The 25,000-nt window shown below is 39.2% G+C and overlaps 2 protein-coding genes across 4 annotated transcripts in view; both read right to left on the reverse strand.

Annotated features, from left to right (window-relative positions):
* The window catches only part of si:ch211-161c3.5 (uncharacterized protein C3orf18), a 10,355-nt gene extending 1,723 nt beyond the window's left edge, over positions 1-8,632 (reverse strand). Inside the window, exons 1-5 of one of the 2 annotated variants that reach the window (XM_061874597.1) lie at positions 8,155-8,632; positions 1,953-2,328; positions 1,858-1,883; positions 1,656-1,785; positions 97-568 (exon numbers count right to left, since the gene is read on the reverse strand). In XM_061874597.1, coding sequence (XP_061730581.1) covers positions 563-568; positions 1,656-1,785; positions 1,858-1,883; positions 1,953-2,216 — 426 coding nt within the window. In that variant the 5' untranslated portion in view covers positions 2,217-2,328; positions 8,155-8,632 and the 3' untranslated portion in view covers positions 97-562. Of the gene's footprint in view, positions 1-96; positions 569-1,655; positions 1,786-1,857; positions 1,884-1,952; positions 2,329-8,154 lie in introns of those variants that run through there. The other variant, XM_061874596.1, reaches the window with a different exon arrangement.
* A 108-nt stretch (positions 8,633-8,740) lies between these two features.
* LOC133535104 (calglandulin-like) overlaps positions 8,741-25,000 on the reverse strand; it is a 20,470-nt gene continuing 4,210 nt past the window's right edge. For both annotated transcript variants that reach the window (XM_061874599.1, XM_061874598.1), the window contains exons 3-5: positions 15,144-15,288; positions 14,972-15,072; positions 8,741-8,871 (exon numbers count right to left, since the gene is read on the reverse strand). In XM_061874599.1, the coding sequence (XP_061730583.1) occupies positions 8,828-8,871; positions 14,972-15,072; positions 15,144-15,288 (290 nt within the window). In that variant the 3' untranslated portion in view covers positions 8,741-8,827. The remainder of the gene's footprint in view (positions 8,872-14,971; positions 15,073-15,143; positions 15,289-25,000) is intronic.

Consider the following 25,000-nt stretch of genomic DNA (forward strand, 5'->3'; position numbering starts at 1 on the left):
ATACATATATATACATACATATGAATGAATGTGTATATGTATGGTATATATATATACAAAGACATATATATATATATATATATATATATATATATATATATGCAGAGTATATGACTGTTAGAAGTATTTCTGCATAATGAGTTAATTATTTTGCATGTTGGCAGTTAGCATGTGTGAAATAACAGAATATTTGATTCTTTGAGCTGTGTACCTGCAAAATTAGCTCAAAAGTTAGCATGCTAACATCAGCAGGATAGCAAGAGTAAGGTAACAAAATATGACTGCTACTGAAAGTGTATAATTTGCAAATTGATTTTAAAAATTTAACCAGCTAATAGTTAGCATATATCAAGTGAAAATATATTTGACTCTGAGGGGAACACCTTCCTTATTCTTATTCCTGTTTTACATCTTATTAAAATAGAAAATTATAATAAGGAGAAGGAAAGGAAAGGCATGATGATGTTTATTTTATTTTATTCATAATCTTTATGTGGGGAAAGTCAAGGTTAAAGGGAACACAGGGAATACTTTACCATGTGGACCTTGTACATTGCCATTGTCAAAACTTTAAAGGCAAAAAGAACATGAAAGTAAATTACAACATGCAGGAAGCAAGGTGATTATTCATTCATAATTCAATTTTAAATGTGTTTTTATGTTTCTTATTTGAAACAACAACAGCTCATCAAAGTGCTGTACAGAAAAATAATTAACAGAACTGTAGTGCAATAACACATTTATGGCAGCATGATGAAGAAAAAAACTTAAATCACAATATTGTATCATAAAAGAGACTAGAATAAAGAATGCTTGATTGCAATTAATTCAGTGCTTCCATCTAAATTAATCACGATCGCAGTAAATCACTTGCTTGCATAAATTAACTTTTAAAAAGATTCCAATATTTTGAAGCAAAGCAATTTCATTTTCAGAATGGCATTCAGGATGTAATCTTTTCCGTTAAGCTGAACGTACCAGTCGTGTCTTTTGTTGAGCCCTACAAAGTGTTTATGCTATAAGTATTGTACTTATTACATACAAGCTGTTTTATTGTAACGTGCATCTTAGTTGTAGTTTTCATTAACATGTCGGAAGGTGTCAAAATCGCCATGTAAAATCACTAATGCTAATCAGTATCATGTATACGGCATATTTAATGTAAATTAGCTTTCTATCAGGCAGGCTTGCTTTGTTGACATGAAAAATTACAACATTACTTAAAGACAAATAAGCTTGTTTGCCCACCAATTGTTTGAGTCTGCAACCTAATGTGACATCAGGTACAATAAAGGCATGGAAATGTGGAACCATTTGATTTTATCAATCAATCAATGTTTATTTATATAGCCCTAAATCACAAGTCTCTCAAAGGGCTGCACAAGCCACAACGGCATCCTCGGTTCAGAGCCCACAAAAGGGCAAGGAAAAACTCAAAACCCAGCGGGGCGTCAATGTGAATGACTATGAGAAACCTTGGAGAGGACCGCAGATGTGGGTGACCCCTCCCCCCCTCTAGGATCGGTTTTTCATCAAGTAAGGAATTTGGTCGGTATTATTTAAGTACCCATCCCTAGCTACACCCCTAGTATTTTTACTCATGTTATACCCTTTTAAACGTACTGTACTTCATTTAAATATTTACACGGGCTTACCTTGGCATTGGGCCCAGCGAGGGTTCCATCCCGGCCGTGGTCCAGTAGTTCCTGTTCCAGCAGGTCGTCCTGTTCCTCGGCCGGGTCAAAGCTATACATGGGCATGAGCTGGTGCCTCAGCTTCTCCAAACTGCAGCACAGAGACAGAAGAAGTCAGCCCTGACATTTGAAATGCTCAAAGGCCAAATTACAAGAAACATACCGCTTCCTTTTCCGAATGTACAGCAACTACAAAGGAGAAGGCGTACAAATGAATTAAACTCATCGAATGCGGGGAAGACGTGAAAGTGTCCTTACGAGTGCGAGCGCCAGGCCGATGACGGTGATGATGCCAAAGGGGACGAGCACCATGCCCACTGCCGAGCCTTCCATCAGCGCCTCTGGGGAGGCGGTGGTGTTGAAAGCAGTCTCATTGGTGGTGATGGTGACGGTCATTAACGCTGTCCTGGACGTGATATTGTCCCCCACGGTGCTGGAGGAGGACAGCAGAGGTACGCTGCTGCTGCTGATGGCAGCTGGGGATGGAAAACTTGGACTTGTCTTGGCTGTAGGCAGCGCCATTGTCGGTTGGATGCTAACTTTATTATTGTTATATTTGTACTCAGTCTTTAGTGTTTTTCATTGCGGATGGCATCTTCATACTGGTCTGGGGTCTGCAGAGGAACTGATGACGCTTTGGGAGAGAAAAACAACATGAAGTCATTAACGGTAATCATTATAATTACCTGAGAAATTGTATGCGACTACTTATAAATAAATAGAGCACTCAGAGTTTCGCCTTCATGTAATTGAATGTGACGCGCCGCCATGGCTTTTTTTTGGACTTGAAAACAAATCACCGTAATATACAAACCCTAAACCAGAGAAGATGGCACGTTGTGTAAATCGTAAATAAAAACAGAATACAATGATTTGCAAATTCTTTTCAACTTATATTCAATTGAATAGACTGCAAAGACAAGATACTTAATGTTCGAACTGAGAAGCTTTTTTTTTTTTTGCAAATAATCATAAACCTAGAATTTTATTGGCAGCAACACATTGCCAAAAAATTGGCACAGGGGTATTTTTACCACTGTGTTACATGGCCATTCCTTTTAACAATGCTAAGCAAAAGTTTGGGAACTGAGGAGACCAGTGAGCTTTTCAGATGGAATTCTTTCCCATTCTTGCTTGATGTACAGCTTAAGTTGTTCAACAGTACGGGGTCTCCATTGTGGTATTTGACGTTTCATAATGCGTCACACATTTTCAACGGGAGACAGGTCTGGACTACAGGCAGGCCAGTCTAGTACCCACACTCTTGTACTACGAAGCCACACTGTTGTAACACGTGCAGAATGGGACTTGGCATTGTCTGGCTGAAATAAGCAGGGGCGTCCATGAAAAAGACATTGCTTAAATGGCAACATATTTAGCTCCAAAACCTGTATGTACCTTTCAGCATTAATGGTGCCTTCACATATGCGTAAGTTATCCATGCCTTGGGCACTAATACATACCATCACGGATGCTGGCTTTTGAACTTTGCGCCTCTAACAGTCCGGGTGATTATTTTCCTCTTTGGTCTGGAGGACACGACGTCCACAGTTTCCAAAAACAATTTGAAATGTGGACTCATCAGACCACAAAACACTTTTCCACTTTGCATCAGTCCATCTTAGATGAGTTCGGGCCCAGCGAAGCCGGCGGCGTTTCTGGATGTTGTTGATAAATGGCTTTTCCTTTGCATAGTAGAGTTTTAACTTGCACTTACAGATGTGGCGACAAACTGCAGTTACTGACAGTGGTTTACTGAAGTGTTTCTTAGCTCATATTATGATATATTTTACAGTCTGTCACTTTTTGATGCAGTATCGCCTGAGGGATCGAAAGTAACGGGCTTGCCGCTAACGTGCAGTGATTTCTCCAGATTATCTGAAACTTTTGATGATATTACAGACTGTAGATGGTGAAATCCCTAAATTCCTTGCAACAGGTTGTTGAGAAATGTTGTTCTTAAACTGTTCGACAATTTGCTCATGCCTTTGTTCACAAAGTGGTGACCCTCATTCCATCTTTGTTTGTGAATGACTAAGCATTTCATGGAAGCTCCTTTTATACCCATTCATGGCACCCACCTGTTCCCAATTAGCATGTTCACCAGTGGGATGTTCCAAAAATACGTTTGATGAGCATTCATCAACTTTCTCAGTCTTTTTTGCCACTTTTGCAAACTTTTTTGAAAAATGTTGCAGGCATCAAATTTCAAGTGAGCTAATATTTGCAAAAAATAACAAAGTTTATTTAAGTATCTTGGCTTTGCAGTGTATTCAATTGAAAATAGGTTGAAAAGGATTTGCAAATAATTGTATTCTGTTTTTATTTACAATTTACACAACGTGCCAACAGGCTTCACGGTGGAAGAGGGGTTAGTGTGTCTCCCTCACAATACTAAGGTCCTGAGTAGTCTGGGGTTCAAGCCCAGGCTCGGGATCTTTCTGTGTGGAGTTTGCATGTTCTCCCCGTGAATGCGTGGGTTCCCTCCGGGTACTCCGGCTTCCTCCCACTTCCAAAGACATGCACCTGGGGATAGGTTGATTGGCAACACTAAATTGGCAACACTAAATTGGCCCTAGTGTGTGAATGTGAGTGTGAATGTTGTCTGTCTATCTATGTTGGCCCTGCGGTGAGGTGGTGACTTGTCCAGGGTGTACGCCGCCTTCCGCCCGATTGTAGCTGAGCTAGGCACCAGCACCTCCCGCAACCCCAAAGGGAATAAGCGGTAGAAAATGGATGGATGGATGGATGAGACAACACGCCAACTCTACATGTTTTGGGTTTTGCAATATATTCTAGCCCCAAGAAGAAATCACACAAAATCCAACGCTATGTATAACTTTTATTACCAATTTTATGATAACAAATACTTTTATCTCGTGAGTCCGCGCTTCCCCGGGTACACAACAATGCTTTCTTATTCTCTGCCAATCACCTTTCAGCCACGGGTGTGTGTTTGTAAACATGAGAAATACAAATCAAAACCACAAAAACATAAAACATTAACATTAGCAGGTCGTTAGAGTATGAATTGACATACATGGCCTAATATTCACATCTATTGACAAATGATGTACCGAAAACTTAACCACCTAAAAAAGACTTTGAACACCGAAAACCGTGCTACCGAAACCGAATGTAAGCAAAACGCACTGAAGCGTTGTCAGCATGTCTGTGATGTGGACTTGTAGTTTTTGCTATTAAAGGTGCCCATATTATGCAAAAACAACTTTCCTTACATATTGGTGCCTGCTGTTGTATATTTACAATGTGCTTAAGTCCTGGCGAAATGGAGGCATGTAAATAAGACCGCCCACAAAATGGCGCATCCTGAAGAGACGATCGAAAAGCGACTTGAAGTTAGTCTGTAAAACATAATCTATGCAACATTTTCACCAAAGAACCACTATCACATGTTATGTAAACCACAAGGAAGTGTTTTAAATATAGAAAAAAATCATAATAGGACCCATTTAAGTTGAATGCGCCAGTCTTGTCTTTTGTGGAGTGCTAAAAGGGTTTATACTGTATTATAATTACACCAGCTGAGTTTGCTCTGGGTGATTAACTGCCTGTTTGCCTGCCAAGTGTTGGAGTCGGTCCTGAGTCTGCAACAAAAGTGTCGAAATATGGTACTGTTTGATTTTATGTGAATCCGTAATCGGTAGTGCTCTGGACTATAAAAGTACCAAATTCTTTACCCATCCCTAAAAATCTATCAAATCAGAACCCGGAACATAGTAAATAGAGCATGTTTTGTGGTGTATGTGGCGGCAAACAACGGACATGTAATTTCTTCTTATTGATGCACTCATGTTAAAAGTGCAATTTGAAGGTTGATGATGTCTATTTACTTGAAACATTAATGAAGGTTATGGCAAGCAGAAAATGTTTTTATTTACACTATGTTCACTTAACCTCTGAAGGCCTTAGTGGCCTCATGCGTGGACAGCACCTTTTCGCCCCTATTTCCAAAATTATGTACACTACTGAATTGGGGTCTTACGCCGACATATTGACACTTATACTGCTTTCTGATGGTGTCAGAAGAGTGTAACATACAATGGAATTTGGGAATAAAAGTGCAAAATTAAAAATTAGCATGTCACTACACATGAAGTACACGTTTGTTATTTATGGACTAAGTCAGTGTTTTTCAACCTTTTCTGAGCCAAGGTACGTTTTTTTCATTGAAAAATTCCAGAGGCACACCACCGGCAGAAAATATAAAAACGTTAAACTCAGCAGCCGATATCGACAATAAAAAGTAGTTCTCACAATTGTTGGATATGAATTCAAATCATAAATAACCATGCAACACTTTAGCTCTTGTCTAAAGGTAAGTGTGCTGTCACGACCTGTCACATCACACCGTAACTTATTTTGAAGTTTTTGGTGTTTTCCTGTGTGTAGTGTTTTAGTTCTTGTCCTGCGCTCATATTTTTGGTGGCTTTTCCTGTTTTGTCGGTATTTTCCCGTAGCAGTTCAATGTCTTCCTTGAGCGCTAGTCCCCATAGCTGCTTTGTTTTCGCAATCAAGACTATGCAAGTTGTAATTATCCTTCTTTGTGGGGACATTGATGATTTTCATGCACTTTGTGGACACCGTCTGCTCCACACGCTGTAAGTCTTTGCTGTCGTCCAGCATTCTGTTTTTGTTTACTTTGCAGCCAGTTTAGTTTTAGTTTCATTTTGCACCATCCCGAAGCTTCAGTGGCTTTTCTTAGCGGCACTCGCCTTTTGTTTATTTTTGGTTCAAGCGTTATACCAAAGACTATAAAATGGGACCCATTACCTTCCTGCTTGGCACTCAGCATCAAGGGTTGGAATTGGGAGTTAAATCACCAGAAATGATTCCCGGGCGCGGCACCGCTGGTGCCCACTGCTCCCCTCACCTCCCAAGGGCTGATCAAGGGTATGGGTCAAATGCAGAGAAAAATTTCGCCACACCTAGTGTGTGTGTGACAATCATTGGTACTTTAACTTTTTATATACCTTTCCTTCACACTGTCTCCTGCTGTCGTCTGCATATTGTGATCATGACAAACAATGTTGACATCTACAAAGCAATTATCTACCTGCTGCCACCGACTGTTATGGAAGAGTAGTGAAGTGAAGTGAATTATATTTATATAGCGCTTTTTCTCTAGTGACTCAAAGCGCTTTACGTAGTGGAACCCAATATCGAAGTTACATTCAAACCAGTGTGGGTGGCACTGGAGGCAGGTGGGTAAAGTGTCTTGCCCAAGGAGACAACAGCAGTGACTATGATGGCAGAAGCGGGAATCGAACCTGCAACCCTCAAGTTGCTGGAACGGCCACTCTACCAACCGAGCTAAACATGGTTACACTGCCGAGCTCTTGACAGTGCAGGCACTCAACAACGGCACATTTGCGGATTTTAATTACTGGTTTGCAGAAAATATTTTTAACCCAATTAGGTGAAATAACATAATCTCCCATGGCACACCAGACTGTATCTCACGGCACGCTAGTGTGCCACGGCACAGTGGTTGAAAAACACTGAACTAAGTACATCATATAAAAAGAGGATTTTTAGTTATTATTCTAATTAGGGTCCAATAAGCCCAAATAGCAAAAAAAAATTAAAAAAAATATGTAAACAAACAGCTTGGGCCTTAAGAGGTTAAATATGCAGGCTATAAAGTGTCTTTTGTTCAAATACTGGATTAATCAAACAAACTAATTGATGGGCGATTACTAAAATAATCCACAGCTGCATCCCTACTGCGTTTAACAAAGTTACGTTGTACTTGTGCAATGACAATAAAGACCTATCCTATCCTATCCTAATACTCAAACGTGGACTTGTAGACTGCTCTTGACTGCTAATCCCCCCCCCCACCCCCCCCCCCCACCCCCCCCCCGAGTGCAGCTGGGATAGGACAAGCGGTAGTAAATGGATGGCTGGATAATACTCAAAAGTATTTTACTTAAATACCATGTTTACCCATTTTCACTCTTTTGTGTGCGGCGGTTCAGGCAAGCAAAGAAGCTTTTGACAAAGAAACGGTGTGGTGTGGAAATGAGGACACATCCGTGTCTCTGATTTGGAAAAGACTGGTCGAGGCGAGGAGGATGTGGTAGCAGTCAAGAGCAGGATGTGGGTGAAGAGATGGAGGGAGAAGGCATAACGGACCAGATAAAAATCTTGAGGAATATGCAACACCTTGGAGGAAACGAAGCTTTCAAACTGACATCCTCCCACACAGACAATTTCTGTGAATACCTCCCGCCTTCAAGTCTTTGTTACTTTTAATAGAAGTTTCCTGCTGCACGGAGTGCTGTGATGCTCGCTTTCATGTTGGAAAGAAGGTCACGTGATCCCTCCTCTCTGCTGTGTTTTTAGGACCCACACGTGCTGACATATACGAGCGGTTAAAAAAAAAAAGAAAAGCAGCGCTGCAGACACAAAGAGCGAGCGACACGTACATACGTACCTCGAGCGTGCAACATGCTGGGGTTGAGAGATGAGCAACGGCAGGCTGGGGTTAGCTGGAGAGGGAAGGATTTCATTGGGAGAGGCGACATTTCCTCCAATGTCTGCCCCTCCTCCCTTCAGCAGTGCAGGTCCTGCACAGCCTGTTTACCCTGAAAAGCAGCCATTTTCTTCCAGTATGGAGTCACACGCCGACGAAGCAAATTCCCGCCAGCCTCATGGACCCCGCTCAGGTCCGCCAAGTGCCCCCTAGGACCAGCTGAACCCCCCACCCCCACCCCCTGTGTCTTGTTGCTGTCTTGTATTTGCCACAAGAGGCAGCAGGAAGGATGCTAGAGGGAACAAGGAGCCGTACAGCTGCCTCCCTCCCCTCTGCTTTCATTGGTCTAATGGCTTCAAGATGCCAACTGCAGTTGGTTCTTCCGGCTGCCTGTTTGGCCTTGCAGGGATGAGGCTGGGATTTCTTGGCTCCGATCAACAGATGCTCTCAGGCCTATGAGAGACTGCATCCGGGTGCAGCAGCACTGAGAATGTTAACCCCATCATCGCCTTTGTGGAAAGGCTTTTTGAAATAAGACTTCACCAGCATCGATTTTTTTCCCGCATATTTATTAAGAAGGATTTTGTTCGGTCTCATGCGTGCCGTAATCATATGGCTCCTCTTCGTGCCGTCTTCAGCTCATTTTAAACAAGTCACCAGTCATCATGGCCACAAATTCTGCAGGATTTCAGGTGAAAAAAAAAAACATTTATGTAAACATTTTCAATAAATCAAATATCCATCCATCCATTCATTTTCTACCGCTTATTCCCTTTCGGGGTCACGGGGGGCGCTGGCGCCTATCTCAGCTACAATCGGGCGGAAGGCAGGGTACACCCTGGACAAGTCGCCACCTCATCGCAGGGCATAAATCAAATATTTATATTTATTTTTTTCGTCATCCATCCATTTTCTAACGCTTGTCCCTTTTGGAGTGGCGGAGGGTGCTGGAGCCTATCTGAGCTGCATTCTGGACAAGTCGCCACCTCATCGCAGGGCCAACACAGATAGACAGACAACATTCACACTCACATTCACACACTAGGGCCAATTTAGTGTTGCCAATCAACCTATCCCCAGGTGCATGTCTCTGGAGGTGGGAGGAAGCCGACAGTCACGGGGAGAACATGCAAACTCCACACAAAAAGGTCCACTATTTGAATGTCAATAAATATTTTTATATCTTAATGTTCTTTATTGTTAATTATATTTTAAAAACATTTACAAAAGGAGGATTTGGTTTGTGTACCTTCCGTTCATCATATTTCCAATTCTGAAACTCAAATCAAAAAACAAAGTAAGGGCCGTTTTTTGATTTTTACTACAAACCCTGTTGCCATATGAGTTGGGAAATTGTGTTAGATGTAAATATAAACGGAATACAATGATTTGCAAGTCATTTTCAACCCATATTTAGTTGAATATGCTACAAAGACAACATATTTGATGTTCAAACTGATAAACATTTTTTTTTTTTTTGCAAATAATCATTAACTTTAGAATTTGATGCCAGCAACACGTGACAAAAAAGTTGGGAAAGGTGGCAATAAATACTGATAAAATTGAGGAATGCGCATCAAACATTTTGGAACATCCCACAGATGTGCAGGCTAATTGAAAACAAGTGGGTGCCATGATTGGGTATAAAACAGCTTCCCAAAAAATGCTCAGTCTTTCACAAGAAAGGATGGGGTGAGGTACACCCCTTTGTCCACAACTGCGTGAGCAAATAGTCAAACAGTTTAAGAACAACGTTTTCTCAAAGTGCAATTCCAAGAAATTTAGGGATTTCAACATCTACGGTCCATAATATCATCAAAAGGTTCAGAGAATCTGGAGAAATCACTCCATGTAAGCGGCATGGCCGGAAACCAACATTGAATGACCGTGACCTTCGATCCCTCACACGGCACTGTATCAAAAACCGACATCAATCTCGAAAGGATATCACCACATGGGCTCAGGAACACTTCAGAAAACCACTGTCACTAAATACAGTTCCTTGCTACATCTGTAAGTGCAAGTTAAAGCTTTGCTATGCAAAGCGAAAGCTTTGCCATGCAAAGCGTAAGCTTTGCAACAACATCCAGAAACGCCGCCGGCTTCTCTGGGCCTGAGATCATTTAAGATGGACTGATGCAAAGTGAAAAAGTGTTCTGTGGTCTGACGAGTCCACACATCAAATTGTTTTTGGTAATATTCAACATTGTGTCATCCTATCTCAGCTGCATTTGGGCGGAAGTCGGGGAACACCCTGGACAATTCGCCACATGATCAACACAGGGCTATACAGACAGACAAACAACTTTCACACTCACATTCACACATTCACAGACTAGGGGCAATTTAGTGTTGCCAATCAACCTATCCTCAGTTGCATGTCTTTGGAGGTGGGAGGAAGCCAGAGTACCTGGAGGGAACCCACACAGTCACGGGGAAAACATACAAACTCCAGCCTTTGTATTGTGAGTCACACGCACTAATCCCTGTTCCACCATGCTACCCTAAAATATTGCCATAAAATTTGATTTTGTGGTGTTTTCCTTTTATGGATTTTTTTCCCCCAGATAAACACAAAAATGCAATTCATGTTCATCCAAAATGCAAACATGCTTGTTTATATGTGTGATGACAAATTGAACCAGAAGCAGTATTTTAGCTTTTCCTTCGCGTTTAGCATGTTTTAGCATAACGATAACAGTCCTATTGTCGTTTTAAAAAAAAGTGTCATTAAATAGTTGTCCAACTTTTGTTTGAGAAATAAAAATAGAAAAAATGTCCCAAAATGAGTTTTTTGATTTGCATTGATGAATTCACAATTTAAATGAACGGGAGGTACACGGACCTGATTTTCACAAAACAGATCATATTTATGGTGTATCATTTGTAACCAATAGAACATGTCTTATTTAAAAAAGTACATATGATTTGTAATTTTACACTTTGATGACTTGGAAATTAAACATTTTAGCCGCAAAAAACTAAACGCTCAACTTTGTTGATTTTACGGTGTTTTGTTGTTTTTTTTTTCAAAAAGAAAATTAAGAAGTAGGCCAAACAAGGTAGAAGTAAGGCAATGAGTAGTTAAAAGAAATTAAGTATTATACTGTAGGTATTAAAAAGGTCAAACAAAGTTGACAAGTAGGCAAAAGAAGATAAAAGCAGGCAAGAAGTAGGTCAGAGATGGTGAAAAGATAATAAATGAGAGGTAAATGAACACAAGACGTAGGTCAAAGAAGGTAAGGATAGGTTTTAAAAAAAAGTAGAGAAGGTCAAAGAAGATAAAATGTAGGTCAAAGAAGGTGAAAAAAGTAAAAGAAAAAAGTAAAATTAAAAAAAGAAAAAGAAAGTAAAGTAGATCAAACCAGCTAAAAAGTAGGTCACAGTATGTCAAATAATGTTAAGGAAGGCATCGGGGGCGGTACCTCTGGATTGGCAGACCGGGGTGGTGGTTCCTCTCTTTAAGAAGGGGGACCGGAGGGTGTGTTCCAACTATCGTGGGATCACACTCCTCAGCCTTCCCGGTAAGGTTTATTCAGGTGTACTGGAGAGGAGGCTACGTCGGATAGTCGAACCTCGGATTCAGGAGGAACAGTGTGGTTTTCGTCCTGGTCGTGGAACTGTGGACCAGCTCTATACTCTCGGCAGGGTTCTTGAGGGTGCATGGGAGTTTGCCCAACCAGTCTACATGTGCTTTGTGGACTTGGAGAAGGCATTCGACCGTGTCCCTCGGGAAGTCCTGTGGGGAGTGCTCAGAGAGTATGGGGTATCGGACTGTCTTATTGTGGCGGTCCGTTCCCTGTACGATCAGTGCCAGAGCTTGGTCCGCATTGCCGGCAGTAAGTCGAACACACTTCCAGTGAGGGTTGGACTCCGCCAAGGCTGTCCTTTGTCACCGATTCTGTTCATAACTTTTATGGACAGAATTTCTAGGCGCAGTCAAGGCGTTGAGGGGTTCCGGTTTGGTAACCGCAGGATTAGGTCTCTGCTTTTTGCAGATGATGTGGTCCTGATGGCTTCATCTGACCGGGATCTTCAGCTCTCGCTGGATCGTTTCGCAGCCGAGTGTGAAGCGACCGGAATGAGAATCAGCACCTCCAAGTCCGAGTCCATGGTTCTCGCCCGGAAAAGGGTGGAGTGCCATCTCCGGGTTGGGGAGGAGACCCTGCCCCAAGTGGAGGAGTTCAAGTACCTAGGAGTCTTGTTCACGAGTGAGGGAAGAGTAGATCGTGAGATCGACAGGCGGATCGGTGCGGCGTCTTCAGTAATGCGGACGTTGTACCGGTCCGTTGTGGTGAAGAAGGAGCTGAGCCGGAAGGTAAAGCTCTCAATTTACCGGTCGATCTACGTTCCCATCCTCACCTATGGTCATGAGCTTTGGGTCATGACCGAAAGGATAAGATCACGGGTACAAGCGGCCGAAATGAGTTTCCTCCGCCGTGTGGCGGGGCTCTCCCTTAGAGATAGGGTGAGAAGCTCTGCCATCCGGGAGGAACTCAAAGTAAAGCCGCTGCTCCTTCACATCGAGAGGAGCCAGATGAGGTGGTTCGGGCATCTGGTCAGGATGCCACCCGAACGCCTCCCTAGGGAGGTGTTTAGGGCACGTCCAACCGGTAGGAGGCCACGGGGAAGACCCAGGACACGTTGGGAAGACTATGTCTCCCGGCTGGCCTGGGAACGCCTCGGGATCCCCCGGGAAGAGCTAGACGAAGTGGCTGGGGAGAGGGAAGTCTGGGTTTCCCTGCTTAGGCTGTTGCCCCCGCGACCCGACCTCGGATAAGCGGAAGATGATGGATGGATGGATGGACTATGTATAAGTAAAATTTGGTGACAGTAAAAAAGGTAAAAAAGGTAATAAAAAAAAACAAGGTGAAAGAAGGCAAAAAAAACAAGGTAAAAAGTAGGTAACAGTAGGTCATATGTAAACAAGTAAAAAAGTTCAAAGAAGGTAAGAATAGGTAAAAAAAAAGGTCAAAAAGGGTCAAAGAATGCAAAAAGTAGGTAAAACAAGAAAAGAAGTACAGGTTTACGTAAAAATTTGAATAACGTGGAAAGTTTGTTTATTCTAGCAATTAGATTTACAAGGTGAAACTAATTTGACAGGCTCATAATATGCAACTCAAAATTATTCAATCTTTTTTATGTATAATTTTGATTATTGTGACTTACAGCTGTTGAAAACCTCAAATTGAAAATCTATTGGATTTTCATAAACTGCAAGCCATGATCATTAAACTTAGAAAAAACAAACGTTTGACATTTCTCACACTTCGCATGAAATGTGTTTATATAACATAGTTTCACATTGAAGTTGAATTGCTGAAAGGAATCAACTGTTGCACGTTTTAACATGTGTTTTAGTTTCAGCTGCATGTCAAATAAGGTATGGGTTTGAAAAAAAGTAAGAAGGTAAAACGAAGGCAAAAGGAAGTCAAAGATGATATACAACCTTGGTAAAAAAAAAAAAAAAAGGTAAAACCTAAGTTAATTAAACTTAAAAAAAAAGTGAAAGAAGATTAAAAAAAAGTTTCAAAGTGGGTCAAAGAAGATTAAACGTAGGTCAAAAAGTGTCAAAGATGGAAAGAATGATTTATTTTTTATTTAATTATATTGTCCTTTTTTTATGTTTTGGTCATCATATTGAAAGAATGATGTATATGATTACTTTTCTACTAGAAGGCATGCGTGTGAATGCAGAACACAAAAGATTTTCTGAAGCATCAACATCTTTAGACTAAATAAAGCAATACAGTATCTTTATTATATTTATTTGAACTTATTAAATGAGGAAATTGATAGGTTAGGGCAGTGGTTCTCAACCTTTTTTCAGTGATGTACCCCCTGTGAACATTTTTTGAATTCAAGTACCCCCTAATCAGAGCAAAGCATTTTTGGTTGGAAAAAAAGAGTTAAAGAAGTAAAATACATCACTTTGTCATCAGTTTCTGATTTATTAAATTGTATAACAGTGCAAAATATTGCTCATTTGTAGTGGTCTTTCTTGAACTATTTGGAAAAAAAGATATAGAAATAACTAAAAACTTGTTGAAAAATAAACAATTATAACGATTTCTACACATAGAAGTAATCATCAACTTAAAATTCCCTCTTTGGGGATTGTAATAGAGATCCATCTGGATTCATGAACTTAATTCTAAACATTTCTTCACAAAAAAAGACATTTTTAACCTCAATATTTATGGAACATGTCCACAAAAAATCCAGCTGTCAACACTGAATATTGCATTGTTCCATTTCTTCTCACAGTTTATGAACTCACATTCATATTTTGTTGAAGTATTTTTATAAAGGATTTTTGAATTGTTGCTATTTTTAGAATATTTTTAAGAAAAATCACGTACCCCTTGGCATACCTTCAAGTACCCCCAGGGGTACGTGTACCCCCATTTGAGAACCACTGGGTTAAGGTACACACAAATAATGAATGGTATATTATTCAATCAATCAATCAAAGTTTATTTACATAGCCCTAAAATCACAAGTGTCTCAAAGGGCTGCACAAGCCACAACGACATCCTCGGTTCTTATTTCCACAGGCTTATCATTATTAAAAACATTTCAGACGCTATTATGGTTTTGTAGTATAAAACATGCACCGCTACATTAAAACATACATGTTGTTAAGGCTGCACAGAGAAGAAAGGTTCCTTCATGTTCAGAACAGCTGATTCTGTGTTCTCCTTTCACACGTGTGTACAGTAGGAGATGTGTCATTCTTTGGGGAGGTGTGGCTAAACGCAATATTTTTTTGACATACCTTCATAATCAATGGTTCCATCTCCATCTTTATCCGCCTCCTTCATCATCTGCTCAGCCTCCGTCTCGTTAAGTGGTTCTCCTGCGTTCATCAGCACATATCTGGCAACACAGACTTCCAGTGTTGATGGAAACACTCATGATTTGTTCAGTCTAGTTGAGAATAATCCTACTTGAGTGTGTTCCAGTCAATGAATCCCTTGGCCTCTTTGTCAAACACTTTAAAAGCAGCTCTTAGTTCAGTGTCCTGGTTCTTGGTTCTCTGGTGGTACAGCGCCATCAGGCCCAGGAAGCTGTCACAGTTAAAGATACCTTTACCTGGAAGTCAAAACATTTACAATATAAATGAGTGCAGCTCGGGACGCGTACCGAAGTCAGTATTGTTCTGTTTTAGGTACCGACCGAATTCCGTGGGTACGACCAGCTACTGATTCATGTAAAATCAAACGGTACTATATTTGGATAGCTTTGTGATATCAAGCCCAGTTGAAGCTCAAACACTTGGCAGGCAAACTGGCATATTCATAGTGGACTGTTTCTAAATAATGTCGTCATACTCCATGCCAACAAAACAAGCACATTGGCAGAGGTAGCCAATGAGGGCTAAGGGGAAACATGGCTACCTACTTTTTCTTTTTCTGTTTTTTTTTTAACCAATTCACACACACACACATGCCTTATTTTTTTAAAGGCTTACTGAAATGAGATTTTCTTATTTAAACGGGGATAGCAGGTCCATTTTATGTGTCATACTTGATCATTTTGCGATATTGCCATATTTTTGCTGGAAGGATTTAGTAAAGAACATTCATGATAAAGTTCGCAACTTTCGGTGTTAGAGAAATGCCCTGCCTTTACCGGAAGTCGCAGACGATGACGTCACATGTTGATGGCTCCTCACATATTCACATTGTTTATAATGGGAGCCTCCAACAAAAAGAGCTATTCGGACCGAGAAAACGACAATTTCCCCATTAATTTGAGCGAGGATGAAAGATTTGTGTTTGAGGATATTGATAGCGACGGAATAGAAAAAAAACAAAAACAAAAAAAAACAAGTAAAAAAAAACGCGATTGCATTGGGACAGATTCCGATGTTTTTAGAGACATTTACTAGGATAATTCTGGGAAATCCCTTATCTTTCTATTGTGTTGCTGGTGTTTTAGTGAGTTAAATAGTACCTGATAGTCGGAGGTATTTGTCCACCGGTGTGTTGACGCGCAGTGCCTCAGGGGAGTCGACGGCAGCTGTACGGACGGCACAAGCTCATCTGATATCCGGTAAGTGGCGACTTTTTAGCCACAATTTTCTCACCGAAACCTGATGGTTGACATTCGGTAAGGATCCATGTCCGCTTGATCGCGCTCTGATCCATAGTTAAGTTTCACCTCCAGGAATTTTAAACAAGGAATCACTGTGTGTATGTGTGGCTAAAGGCTAAATCTTCCCAACTCCATCTTTCTACTGTGACTTCTCCAATATTAATGGAAAAAATTGCAAAAGATTCAGCAACACAGATCACCAAAATACTGTGTAATTATGCCGTTAAAGCAGACGACATTTAGCTGTGTGTGTGCGCAGCGCTCATACTTCCTAAAAACCTGTGACGTCTTGCGTACACGTCATCATTACACAACGTTTCCAAGACGAAACTCCCGGGATATTTAAAATTGTAATTTAGTAAACTAAAAAGGCCGTATTGGCATGTGTTGCAATGTTAATATTTCATCATTGATATATAAACTATCAGACTGCATGGTGGGTAGTAGCGGGTTTCAGTAGGCCTTTAATCCATGGTGGAGACACGGGCCTTATTTTTAAGTTAGCTCCAAGCACTTTGTATTACTGAAGGCTGTTTTGTGTCGGTTTCAGTAACAGAGTTGAGTTATTGTCCCATCATTATACACATACCCTATTTTAGGCCTTTTGGGTGTATTATTTAATGTGCTTTAACTTAAAATTTGCACATACTATTTTATAAACATTATTCACCTTTAAACAGTTAGGGGTGGGTGTAACGGTACGTGTATTTGTATTGAACCGTTTCGGTACGGGGGTTTCGGTTCGGTTTGGAGGTGTACCGAACGAGTTTCCACACGGACATATTAAGTAGCGTACCGCACGTTGTGTAAACAATGCACACCGAAGCACAACACACGGCATGCTAGCAGCGACCGGGCTACGATAGACTGACCATACCTCTTCTTTTCACTGGATATGTCCTCTTTTGCAGGCAGGGCTGTCCGGGTGGAGTTTCTTAAATGCCTCAAATGTCCGGCATTTTGAGTTGGGGTTGCGTCTATTTTCAATGGACGTTCAGGGTTAAGAAGGGGTTGAAAACAAAACAAATTGTGCACGCAGCAGTATTCATGAGGAAGGGGCAGAGACAGAGAGAGCGAGTTATAATAAACGCGCATGCGTCGCCATGCTCTGCTTTTTATCCATAGATTTATCAGATTTTATTTTTTATTATCTATAGCAGGGGTGTCAAAAGTGTGCCCCTGAAGTCATTCGCAGCCCACAGCTAATGTTTTAAAGGCCGGTGGCACATTCTAAAAATACTATTAAAATAAACGAAAACATAAACAAAAGTGAATTAAAAAAGCTTAAAGGCTAAATGTAATTTATAAAAAGTTGCAACGTTGACTAATAAAACAAAGCTGTTTTTTCCTTCAAACTGTCATTGCTCAAAACATAATATTGAATCAAAATCAATGTTATTATGAATTATTGACCTATCCAAGGTTCTAATTACTTCACATCAAATATTCCACTAAGAAAAATATTTTTGGTAGAAGATTTTGCAAATTTAATAAATTGATAACCCAAAAATTAATATTTTGTTGTTTTCTTACTGTACCGAAAATTAACAGAACCGTGACCTCTGAACCGAGGTACGTACCAAACCAAAAAATTTGTGTACTGTTACACCCCTAGACAGTACATATTTAAGTTAATTACTATTTTACAGGATTGTTGTGCCCTATCTACACAGATCTGAATAAACATAACCTACTGTAGGTCTTTAAATCTGTAATACTGAATGTGCTTTAATTAAAAATGTGTTTGCAAAATGGATGGATGGGTGATTTTATAAACATTTCAAGTGGTAGAAAAGGGATGGATGGAAGGATTTTACAAGAAAAAAATAGTCTCTCTCTGCGGAATACACATAACCTCGATTTTTTGATTTTAAAGTTAAAGTTCAAGTACCAATGATTGTCACACACATACTAGATGTGGCGAAATTATTCTCTGCATTTAACCCATCCTTGATCACCCCCTGGGAGGTGAGGGGAGCAGTGGGCAGCAGCAGTGCCGTGCCCGGGAATCATTTATGGTGATGTAACCCCCAATTCCAACCCTTAATGCTGAGTGCCAAGCATGGAGGTAATGGGTCCCATTTTTATAGTCTTTGGTATGACTCGGCTGGGATTTGAACTCATGACCTACCGATCTCAGGGCGGACACTCTAACCACCAGGCCACTGAGTAATAAGTCTTAATCCATTCTTTTTAAAGTGGTATCTCATTTGTAATTATTAATTAAGTGATCATGCAACTTGATAATTCAGTCATATTCTTTAGGAAAGCCCAACATTGTCTGTTCTAACCCCATCCACCCATCCATTTTCTACCGCTTATTCCCTTTCTAACCCCCATTCTCACAAATGTATTTGCACGATATAATTTGACGGTCTCTTACATTCTCTCGCAACTGAACTACCACAACATCAGTAAAAAGCAATATGTTATATGTACTTACTCGTAACATCCATCCATCCATTTTCTACTGCTTTTTCCCTTTGGGGTCGCAGGGGAAAGCTGTTGCCTATCTCAGCTACAATCGGGAGGAAGGCGGAGTACACCCTGGACAAGTTAACACCTCCTCGCAGGACCAACACAGATAGACAGACAACATTCACCCTCACATTCACACACTAGGGCCAATTTAGTGTTGCCAATCAACCTATCCCCAGGTGCATGTCTTTGGAAGTGGGAGGAAGCCTGAATACCCGGAGGGAGCCCACGCATTCATGGGGAGAACATGCAAACTCCACACCGAAAGATTGTGGGATTGAACCCAGGACTATTCAGGACCTTCGTATTGTGAAGCAGATGTACTAACCTCTTTGCCACCGTAAAGCCCTACTCGTAACATTATTGTGCTAAAATAATTAACACTTAACCCTAACTTTTTTTTGTTATTCACTTATGCACATCCTTAAAGGCCTACTGAAATGAGATTTTCTTATTTAAACGGGGATAGCAGGTCCCTTCTATGTGTCATACTTGATCATTTCGCGATATTCCAATATTTTTGCTGAAAGGATTTAGTAGAGAACATCCACTTTAAAGTTTGCAACTTTCGGTGTTAGGAGAAAAGCCCTGCCTCTACCGGAATTCGCAGACGATGACATCACATGTTGATGGCTCCTCACATATTCGTATTGCTTTCAATGGGAGCCTCCAACAAAAAGTGCTATTCGGACCGAGAAAACGAAAATTTCCCCATTAATTGGAGCGAGGATGAAAGATTCGCGTTTGAGGATATTGATAGCGACAGACTAGAAAAAAAAAAATTATTGAAAAAAAATAAGTTAAAAAAAAACCGCGATTGCATTGGGACTGATTCCGATTTTTTAGAGACATTTACTAGGATAATTCTGGGAAATCCCTTATCTTTCTATTGTGTTGCTAGTGTTTTAGTGAGTTAAATAGTACCTGATAGTCGGAAGGGTGTCTCCACGTGTGTCTTGACGCGCAGTGTCTCAGGGGAGTCGACTGCAGCTATGGACGGCACAAGCTTAGCTTTTCTCCGGTAAGAACTGACTTTTTAACCACAATTTTCTCACCGAAACCTGCTGGTTGACATTTGGTAGGGATTCATGTTGGCTTGACCGCGCTCTGATCTATAGGAAAGTTTCACCTCCAGGAATTTTAAACAAGGAATCACCGTGTGTTTGTGTGGCTAAAGGCTAAAGCTTCCCAACTCCATCTTTCTACTGTGACTTCTCCAATATTAATTGAACAAATTGCAAAAGATTCAGCAACACAGATGTCCAAAATACTGTGTAATTATGCCGTTAAAGCAGACGACTTTTAGCTGTGTGTGTGTGCAGCGCTCTTATTTCCTTAAAACCTGTTACGTCTTGTGTACACGTCATCATTACACGACGTTTTGAAGACGAAACTCCCGCGAAATTTAAAATTGTAATTTAGTAAACTTAAAAGGCCGTATTGGCATGTGTTGCGATATTATTTCATCATTGATATATAAACTATCAGACTGCGTGGTGGGTAGTAGTGGGTTTCAGTAGGCCTTTAAATGCTAACATTTTATTTTCTTAGATTGTTATGCACATTCATAAATGGTAACCTTTTTTTGTTAGTTAGTCACCTTCATGCACATTCTTAAATGTTAACCCTAACCAATTTTTTTTTTTTTATAAATTATTGATATGAGTTTTAAATCTGGTTTTGATACTGGACATTTCAACTCACAATAAAATTTGACGGTATTTCACATTCGACCACAGTATGCCATTGAAATAATAATAATTATTCGTTATTATTATTAGTGCCACTGTCAAGTACCAGTGGCTCTAAGTATAATTTTACACAGGTATAATTGCATCGTTCATTTCTGTCTAATTTTACTCATTTATTCCTTCTTGTGTATATATATAAATATATATATGTATATATATATATATATATATATATATATATATATATATATATATATATATATATATATATATATATATATATACATATATATATATATATATATATTAGGAGTGGGCAAATTAATGCGTTAATTACGAGTTAACTCATCAATCTATTAACGCCGACAATTATTTTATCGCGCATTTGCGTATGTTGTTTACATGCTTTTATTTTGTTAACGCCTTTTCTCATAAAGATGGCGGCGCCCGGACGGGCTTTGGCGTGGAGGGGCTGTTGGTAAAGATGGAACATTTGGCAAAAATACCGGACAATTCTGCAAATTTCATGGCTGGCTTACAGCGTGGTCACTCCGGGATCACTTACGACCGCCAGACAATTCTGGATGTGGATAGATCGGGCCGTTTTGGACTGAATGAGGCGTGCTTGCTAGACCGGCTAGCTGGCATGGGAATACTTTGCCGGCTACATCCAGCGGCCTGTGAAGCAACAGAGTATATGTGTTGTCTGTCTTTTTATGAATAATGCAGATGAGGAGTGTTGGCTAAGTTCTTAACGTTTACTTTCAGAGCGTGCATATCACAACATACAAGATGTCGTCATGGTGACACAACCTATACCGGGCTACCGCGCATGCTCGTCACTCCTGTTGCATGCTGGGTAGGGTAGTTCTTTTATTCCCTGGCTCATAACATCACAATATAGTACCATGTATATGCGTTCAGTTTATCAAAGCACCAAGCAAACAATCGGAAAATTCCCATCATATCAATTCCTAGATATGGTCAAAATTATTTTAAGTGCACTACGCATAATAAACACAACATTATTAATATTGCTACTACGGATAATTTGATCAAAAATTCCCTAAAACAGCCCACTACCTATGATATAGGTTTTTTAAACATAAGATCCCTGATAAAAAAATGTTTCTGCTGTTACCTCAGAAATTGCCTGTTCAGATGTTATGATTGTAGCTCAGAGATTTGTATGTAGATTATATTTATTTTCCATAACAAACAGGATAACTTAAATACCCTGGCAGTGGCAATAAGCTTAAATGTTTGTATTTACATTTTTTGAGTTGATTTTCATAAAATATGCTATTTAACTGCTACTGTTTAACAGGTACTGATTTGAATTGTGTTTGCACAACAAATGTTCAGGCGCTTTTGTTCATGTGGGAGAATATTCCAATAAAGGTGCACTACACACTACTTTTGAATTCATTATTGGGCTTTGCGTATACAATGCAGTTATCGCGATTAATCAGAGAAAAAGTGCGATTAACTTCGATTAAAATGTTTAATCGTTGACCATATATATATATATATATATATATATATATATATATATATATATATTTATACACATACACGTACACACATTCACACATATACATAACAATAATAATTACATATACACACACAAACACACACACACAGACAGATATAAACAAAAAAATCCATACACAGGCCGGAAGGGCAGCAATCTAGCTCTGGAACCCACTGTCTACCAAGAACCAGCCGATCACTTCACCCCGGCCCCACTGTGATAAACAGTAAAAAGGTCTGATTGATTGATTGAAACTATTATTACTAGATTGCACAGTTCAGTACATATTCTGAACAATTGACCACTAAATGGTAACACCCGAACAAGTTTTTGAACTTTTTTAGGTCGGGGTCCACGTTACTCAATTAATGGTCAGCGTTTCAGAATGTGCCCAAAGGTGAATGAATAAGAGACAAAGTTCGGGTCATGCATTAGTGATTACATTTATTTTGGTAAAAAAAAATATTTTTGAAAGAAAAACAATATGCAAGTTTAGTAAGCTGTAATGAGCAAAATCCTAATCTCACTATGGCACCTGTAGGCTACTGCTGGTCATACACGGGCTGTGTATGACCAAAGATTTCTGTTTCATCCATCCATCCATTTTCTACCGCTTATTCCCTTTTGGGGTCGCGGGGGGCGCTGGCGCCTATCTCAGCTACAATCGGGCGGAAGGCGGGGTACACCCTGGACAAGTCGCCACCTCATCGCAGGGCCAACACAGATGGACAGACAACTTTCTGTTTCATAAAAATAAAATTATGCTGGGAAAATAAATGCACAAACATAAATGTATCAACCAAAGATAAAATGCATTATGCCAGTATGCTCAAAATGAGATTAAAAAGCAGCTCCTTCACTTACAATAGAAACAGACTTTGGTTTTGCAACAGAAAAAATACAAATAGTGCAATTAATAGTGCAATTAAATAAATACAAATAACATGTGCATTGTTCTGATGGGTTATTGCTCATACAATAATTTATATTGCACACATGAAATGGTGTCTAAGTAATCATTAGTAGATATTGGACAAATTTAATTTGCTACAATATTCATGTTTAACTCAAAAGCCTCAAATCCGATGGTCCCGACCTTCTCTTCAGGAATTCAAGTTAAATGTTGATGGTGAAAAACTAAATAAGCCGTAGGAGATGGATGGATGGATGGGTGTCATCAATAATTGGACTGCTGGTGGTGGATTCAGAGTTCAGTGGTCAGTGTTCACATTTGGTGAAATATTGCCCTCTAGTGATCCAAGTGGAAACGCCACACTACAACACTCAATACGCACGTTTGTCGCTAATATATTAAAACAAATAATGTACGTAGTCAATGTGCGTGCTCATACACGTATTGTTCTTATACGCCATAAAGTTATCCTAGATATACTGTTTACATACGTTCTCCTATTTAGAGAATTAAGGATGAAAAGTTGCATTTTTGTTATTTAACAAAATACCAAAAAGGGAAAAGCGGTACAAAATGGATGGATGGATGGATGGACAATAACAGATATAAGATAATAAAAGGTCAAATGGGTGTCAGAATTAAATACATCTTTAAATTATTACTTAAACGTGTCATTACTAATCAAAATTGGATTTAAACACGTGTCATTAATCATTTTATATAAAAATACATATACATATATGTTCATATATATATACATACACACACATATATATATATATATATATATATATATATATAAACATTTATATAAATAAAAACATGTATACATTCATTTATGTACAAACCCCGTTTCCATATGAGTTGGGAAATTGTGTTGGATGTAAATATAAACGGAATAAATATATATATATATATATATATATATATATATATATATATATATATATATATATATATATATATATATATATATATATACATATATATATATATATACATATATATATATATATATATATATACATCCATACATATATATCCATCCATCCATTCATTTCCTACCGCTTATTCCCTTTGGGATCGCGGGGGGCGCTGGTGTATGTATATATGAATAAATATATATATATATATATATATATATATATATATATATATATATATATATATATATATATATATACCAGCGCCCCCCCGTTACTCCAAAGGAAATTATTTATATATATATATGTGTATATATATATATATATATATATATATATATATATATATATATATATATATATATATATATATATATATATATATATATATATATATATATATATATGCATACATTGTGGTATTACATTAAATTAATTAATGACACATTTATATTTACGTATTTAATTAGAAAAATTTATTAACAAGTGACACATTTAAGTTATTACTCAATTATTAATTTATTTATTTCATTCCATCCCATTTCACCATATATACAGTGGGGCAAAAAAGTATTTAGTCAGCCACCGATTGTGCAAGTTTTCCCACTTAAAATGATGACAGAGGTCTGTAATTTTCATCATAGGTACACTTCAACTGTGAGGGACAGAATGTGAAAAAAAAATCCAGGAATTCACATTGTAGGAATTTTAAAGAATGGATTTGTAAATTATGGTGGAAAATATGTATTTGGGCAACCATTCAAAGCTCTCACTGATGGAAGGAGGTTTTGGCTCAAAATCTCACGATACATGGCCCCATTCATTCTTTCCTTAACACGGATCAATCGTCCTGTCCCCTTAGCAGAAAAACAGCCCCAAAGCATAATGTTTCCACCCCCATGCTTCACAGTAGGTGTGGTGTTCTTGGGATGCAACTCAGTATTCTTCTTCCTCCAAACACGACGAGTTGAGTTCATACCAAAAAGTTCTATTTTGGTTTCATCTGACCACATGACATTCTCCCAATCCTCTGCTGTATCATCCATGTATCCATTATGGTATAAACTCATGTAGCGTGTCGTGAAGTCCTCGTCAATATTCAGTTTGAGTTATTGGTGTAACATTACATCATTACATCTTATTTGAGTGTCTTTAATTTCGTTTTTGT

Source organism: Nerophis ophidion, linkage group LG16 (genome assembly GCF_033978795.1).
Source record: "Nerophis ophidion isolate RoL-2023_Sa linkage group LG16, RoL_Noph_v1.0, whole genome shotgun sequence".
NCBI classification, from domain to species: domain Eukaryota; kingdom Metazoa; phylum Chordata; class Actinopteri; order Syngnathiformes; family Syngnathidae; genus Nerophis; species Nerophis ophidion.